General features: G+C 39.6%; 1 protein-coding gene across 1 annotated transcript; it reads left to right on the forward strand.

The window, feature by feature from the left end:
• The first annotated feature begins 683 nt into the window (after positions 1–683).
• TOB1 (transducer of ERBB2, 1) lies at positions 684–2633 on the forward strand. Its single transcript, XM_010175385.1, has one exon. It carries the CDS (start codon positions 812–814, stop codon positions 1796–1798), a length of 987 nt encoding a protein of 328 aa, XP_010173687.1. The 5' UTR covers positions 684–811; the 3' UTR covers positions 1799–2633.
• Positions 2634–6489: the final 3856 nt, after the last annotated feature.

Below are 6489 nucleotides of genomic sequence, written 5' to 3' on the forward strand. Positions count from 1 at the left end.
CATTATCATTTTAGCTATTCTGAGGAAGAATTATTGTATATGTACAGCAGACATTTTCTCTTCAGTTCGCATAATTTTGCCAGCACACAGTTTATGCGGATGATTTGCTTGGACTTAAAACAAATGTTGCATCATTTTAGTTACTTATGTGAAATCTTTTAAAGCAACTGTTAACATTTTTATAATTCTGTAGCTAACAGTGCAACCAATATTTTTGCAAACTTTAAAACGAGACATGACCCTTGGACTAAGACCTTTCAAGCTAAACTAATAATCAGTCTGGTGCTAGATTTTGCAGCTGAGTACTATAAATCATCCAAATACGGGTTGGTAATTGAACCCTTGACAGGCCCAGCAGTTTGGTGATGCCTTAAAAAATTATCCTTGCTGCTTTGTGAATAACTAAATGGCAAACTGGTGTGTGATTTTGAAATGCCCCGTGTTGTATATGTAAACACTTGCCTGGTGCATCTTCTGCAGTATTGTTTGTACGTCATCCTGAATGTAGTTGTCATCCTCACCCTTCTGCAGGCCTGAACATAAAGAGTTTGATGCACATTTTTTGGACTTAAAAAGTAAACATATTTTATGCAGAAAGTGAATCTAAAAGAATAGGCCTTGGAGCTTGATCTTACGGTTTCCTTATTTGGATGTGTTTGCTTTTGTTTTTTCTTAAAGGAACAAGAGCACTCAAGGTGAAGGATAATAATCAACTAGAATCAGCACTTTGAATGAAATTTTGTTTCCCTGTGGCATCTTGAACACTTCTTCAAGTTTTGAAACAGACTTATAACTTTGTGGCATAGCAGCTATGCAGCTTGAAATCCAAGTAGCACTCAACTTTATTATTTCCTATTTGTACAATAAGCTTCCCAGACGACGTGTCAACATTTTTGGTGAAGAGCTTGAAAGACTTCTTAAGAAGAAGTATGAAGGGCACTGGTATCCAGAAAAGCCATACAAAGGATCAGGGTTTAGATGTATACATATAGGGGAGAAAGTGGACCCAGTCATAGAACAAGCATCCAAAGAGAGTGGTTTGGACATTGATGATGTTCGTGGCAACTTGCCTCAGGATCTTAGTGTTTGGATTGACCCATTTGAGGTTTCATACCAAATCGGTGAAAAGGGACCAGTGAAAGTGCTTTATGTGGATGATAATGAAAATGGATGTGAGTTGGATAAGGAAATCAAGAACAGCTTTAACCCAGAGGCCCAGGTGTTCATGCCAATTAGTGACCCAGCATCTTCAGTGTCTAGTTCTCCTTCTCCTCCCTTTGGTCACTCTGCTGCTGTGAGCCCGACTTTCATGCCCCGCTCCACTCAGCCTTTAACCTTCACCACTGCCACATTTGCTGCCACCAAGTTTGGCTCGACCAAAATGAAGAATAGCGGCCGTAGCAACAAGGTCGCCCGCACTTCTCCCACCAACCTTGGCTTGAATGTCAATGACCTGTTGAAGCAGAAAGCCCTTTCCTCCTCCATGCACTCTCTCTACGGGCTTGGCTTAGGCAGTCAGCAGCAGCAGCAACAACAGCAGCAGCAGCAGAAGACTTCTGCCCTTTCTCCTAACGCAAAGGAGTTCATTTTCCCCAACATGCAGGGTCAAGGTAGTACCGGTAGCATCTTTCCTGGTGACAGCCCCCTTAACCTCAGTCCTCTCCAGTACAGTAATGCCTTTGATATGTTTGCAGCCTATGGAGGTCTAAATGAGAAGTCTTTTGTGGATGGCTTGAATTTTAGTTTAAACAACATGCAGTATTCTAACCAGCAATTCCAGCCAGTTATGGCTAACTAAAAATAAAGCGAAAGTGAAATACGAGTAAATACTATTGTACAAGTTAAAATGCACGTACCCAAGGGTGTATCTTTTTTTCCACCTCTTGAGTTTTTTTTTAAGGCTTGTAGTATGAATACATTCAGGCTTGGTTAGATAAATACAACATGCATCATTTTTTCATTTGCCAACCAAGCACAAAATTATTTTATACTGACTGTACATTACAAAAATATACTCTCAAAATATGGCCTCTTACAGTATTTAAGATATAGCAAGGACGTGGCTGATTTTTTTCATGTGTGTATATATATATATGTACACAAACATATATGTGTATATATATTAAAAAAATTGGCACTAATAGGTGGGTTTATTGGTCTTTTTCTAATTGTATAATTTAATTTAGTACAAAGTTTGTAAAATATCAGAGTATATATATTGTTTCTACAACATGGTATTGCATTTATATCTTTTTACTACAGTGATCTGTGACAGCTGCAGCAGCTTCATGTTGTATTTTTTTTACTGAAATTGTAAGATATCCATCTTAAAGACATCAATTCTAAAAAAAAAAAAAAATAAAAAGTTGTGTACAGAATATTCCTTAGTGGTGGAATTAAAATGTACGAAATATTTGCTTTTTTCAAAAGAAACACAAATTGTATTTTCTGTTAAAAGTTTAAAGATTTTTGCTATATATTATGGAAGAAAATGTAATCGTAAATATTAATTTTGTACCTACATTGTGCAATACTTGAAAAAAGGTATAAAAGTATTTTGAGTCAGTGTCTTACATGTTAAGAGGGACTGAAATAGTTTATATTAAGTTTGTATTAAAAGTCTTTAAAATTAATTGACTGTTGTGGTCTGTGTTTTTACTGTTCTGCTGAAGATCAGAGCGCTGTGTTTATCGTGTCATCAGTGCCAGTGAGGCAAAAAAGCCTGAGCCTGTGCCTCCCAGAGGAGCGATGGAAAGGGTCGCTGTACTGATGCCCCCCAAAAATGGGTTGCTTTACCTAAAATCCTACTGACAAAGCACGTGGCTTGATCGAGTCTTTCCCTGCGATTATTTGAGCAAACTTTCACTTGCTTTTCCTAACTGCAGCTCACTCGAGTCAGAAGGTAATTTTTTTAGGTTTTTTTTCCTTGAGAGTTAAGCCTATGAGCTATGTGAGTGTTGGGTTATTGTGGGATATGATGTATCCAGAAGGGACTCAGGTGATTTCAATGAAATTCACTTTCCATGTCATCAGAATGGATTTGAACTATTATCTGGAGAGGTCCTAGACCAATGCATCAGCGTTCTGCTTCTGTATTAGGGATTAATAGCTCAGAAACTAGACTGAATAAAAGTGCTGATTTATGGTTTACTAAAGTCATTGTAAACTTCCATTTTATATGCTCTATTAAAAAGAGAAATGTAACTACAATGTGACATTCTAAGGTTTTTATTTTAGTGGGTTTTACCCATTTTAATATTGATTCTCAAAACGTGAATGTGAGTAGGAGGAGAAAGAATTCAGAGGCTGACAAAACAACTCAGCTTTTCCAGGGCTGTTTTTCAAGTTACATCTTTTACTCTTTTCTGTCTGTTCCTTGCTAAAGGACATTGTCAGGGGAAAGAGAAACTTAACTTCTTTGATCCATAAATCTAACAAATACCAACTTATTTTCCAGGGCAGTTCCAGCTGTACAAAGAGCAGATATGTGCTAAGTGGATAGTGCTTTGGCTCCTGATGATGAATTGTAAGCTACAGGATTAAAATCATCTGAACTTTAGTATTCTGAAACTGGATTTTGAGCCTGAGGACCGTTTTTTTCCTACTTGATGCACTTGATTTTACAACAGGTGTAAATTGCACATACGTGTACATCCCTGCTTCGGTGTGAGCGGAGTTGTGGTGACAATGGCCGAGTGCTGTAAGGAAGAGGGTGTTTTTCAACACCAGTGTGAGATCTTTGCTTTGGACAGAGGTTGTGAAGAAATGGATGGGGTGGACATGTGAGGCTGACAGTGGTATCCGTTGCTAATGCTGTGACAAATGATTCAAAAGCAATAATGGAGCAAAGGGGGTTTTAGGCATTCGTCTGTCTGTGTTTAACTGTCTCCTTTTTATTGAGTTTGCCATCTGGCTTATCTTTCCACTAATGGCACATCAGTGGACAGAACCACGCTTAAAAGTGCATCATTTGGTGTCTAATTCTAAGTGGATGATTTAGCTTTAAAGGAATTAGAAAAAAAATAATGGAAAAAAATACTAAATATTGGATCAATTACTGGAAAATGTTAGCTCTGTGTGCTATTTCTACTTGTGTGCCTAGACTTCAAGACTTACTACAATTTTACTATTTACAATAGTAATACCTAAACTGCCTAGGAGGCTGAGCAGCTCTGACAGTGGAGACTATCCTACGTATTCTGTAATATTTCTCTTCCCGTGACAGAAACTGAGATAATTTTTCTTAGAGGTTTATCCTTTTCCCATTCTGATTTCCTCACTTCCACGGGAACGAGCTCTGCCTATGAAAGGCGGTGGTTTGCAGCAAGGAAGAATCTGTGGAAGCGTTGGTTTTTGCAGCACCTTTAATGTAAAGATTTGAATAAGGAGGGTTTGTTCTCGGTGCTTTGCAAGGAGACATCTGTAGAGAGAGCTTCCAGTTTTCTCAAGGAATGTGAATGTGAAGATTTTTAATGTTTTCTCTTACTCCTTATAAAAATGAAAGATGTGTGCTTTCTGTTCATCCTACTCCACCCATTTATTTATCTTTTGCTAAAGTTTGCTGCTGAATTTGTTAGATCAAACATTTACATTGCAACATTCTGTTCCAAATGAGTGCCAAGTCAATCCTGGGTTTAATTTGCACACAGCCCAGCGTTCTGCTCTTGAGCCATGCTGTCAGGTAAGCACATTTGCTGTCAGAGAAAGGACCTAAAAAGGAGCGAAGGGGGAAAAGGAAACATTTGCTCAGTTGTGCAAGTTCTTTTGTATTTTCTGTTGTGAACATGCAATTTACTTCCTTAAAATTGCCAGTGTAAGTTAAACCTCGGAAGATGTCTTTAATTTAGAATGAAGAAAAGGGTAAAACCGTAACTATGCGTCCCCCTCAATGCTGCTTAGTGCATCCTGTCTTTTCACTCAGAGTCCCCACCCAAGCAGAATTTAAAAGCACTTCCATCTGTAAGGCTCACACAATTCAGTTCAAGTCAGTAACTTTTGAAAATCATAATCTGAGATCTGTGAAACTGTGTTCAGAGGTGACTTGGTGTGGCCGGGTTGAGGATTCAATGAGACAGCTACAGCCTGTGCTGCGTTGGTTTTGTGGGTAGACGACAAGACCTGACTTGATCAGGAGTCTAGTAGCAGTCACCAAAATTAAATTGATCTGATTATTTCTGCAAAGGAGAGCCAGCTCACAGGTGGAGTTGTCAGTACATAGTGCTTCACAACTGTGTCGTGTGCTCAAAGGTCCCTGCTGCGGATGGGAATCCAGAGGGCACGGGCTAGCCTGGCACTGCAGTCTCGGTGAGTACAAGTTTGGTACTTGTCTTAACTTCAAATAAGCTTTTCTAATTTAAACAGATTGAGGACTGGGTGTAAGCCACAGAAAGAGCCATCCTTCCTTCACCATGCAAAATTAGAAAGCTATTAAACATTGTTTGTACGATCTCTTGCTACAGACAACTGTGGCAGATGATGACCCAGCCAGAGCACGGCCGCCTGCCCAGCTGTCTGCACCCCGAGCTCCCGCCGTATTGCAACGTGCAAAAGCCTGTTAGTAGCAAACAGCCCAGTTGCATTTCTGAAATATCAAGTAACCAAACAACGAGTTGTTAAATCAGCTCTTTGGACCGGCATGGGATCAAACTAGAGTTCATTTACTGATCTGATGCCCCAGACTGTTCTATTAACGTTTCAGGAATAAATACCTCCGAGTTTGTGTTGGTAGTTTTGGAGCAGATGAAGCAAACCGGCGGGTCAGCACTCTTTTTTATATCATCAGCAAATTGATTTAAATTGAGTGTACAGAGTTGGCTGCCTTTCTCTCCTGAGCCTCCTCTCATGAGCTGCATAAAAAGTTTGCTAAATCGAAGTGCCAGAGCTGTAAAATCCCGCTGAAGGGATTGTTTCCAGAGATCAGCGAGAGGAACTGTTAAACTGTTACTGTGGCAGTGCGCGTATGACTTTTGTCCTTTTGGCTTTATTTTAGTGATGGTAGTAAGGAGTTTTGCCTTACAGAAAGGGAAAAAGCATTAAGACTCGGGAACGTAAACCACATTCCCTTTGGCACTACGAGTTCTCTACCTCATAGACAAAATATGATCAGTGTGTGGAACAAATAGCAGGTGTAAAATATTTTTAGAAAAACCTTGGCGTACAGCGCAGGCATCCCTCAACCCCATCCTTTATTCTGTCAACTTTTCTTTGTTAAAAACAATCTGGACTATTGATGGCTGCAGTTTTAGTGGAACTTGCTGCAGTTTTCATTTGGTAATTTAGCACTTCAGAGGCCTGAAATCGGAGATTCTGTCCTCTGAGAGCTGAGACATCGTTACATTTCAACAGTCTGTCAGCTGCGTGCCCTCATGGCGCTCATTGCGCTTCATTCCCTTGTCCCCTTAGCTTCAGGATTACCCATAGCATAAGCCAAAAGAGGGCTTTGGGAACATAGTGCCTTAATTATTGTTAGCTGCTTTGACAAGATTGTGT

The sequence above is a fragment of the Antrostomus carolinensis genome, unplaced genomic scaffold (genome assembly GCF_000700745.2).
Source record: "Antrostomus carolinensis isolate BGI_N321 unplaced genomic scaffold, ASM70074v2 scaffold16399, whole genome shotgun sequence".
Taxonomy (NCBI): Eukaryota; Metazoa; Chordata; class Aves; order Caprimulgiformes; family Caprimulgidae; genus Antrostomus; species Antrostomus carolinensis.

What these genes read in the sequence shown, in the direction of transcription:
- TOB1 (XM_010175385.1), top strand. Translation starts at nt 812, where the DNA reads ATGCAGCTTGAAATCCAAGTAGCACTCAACTTTATTATTTCCTATTTG.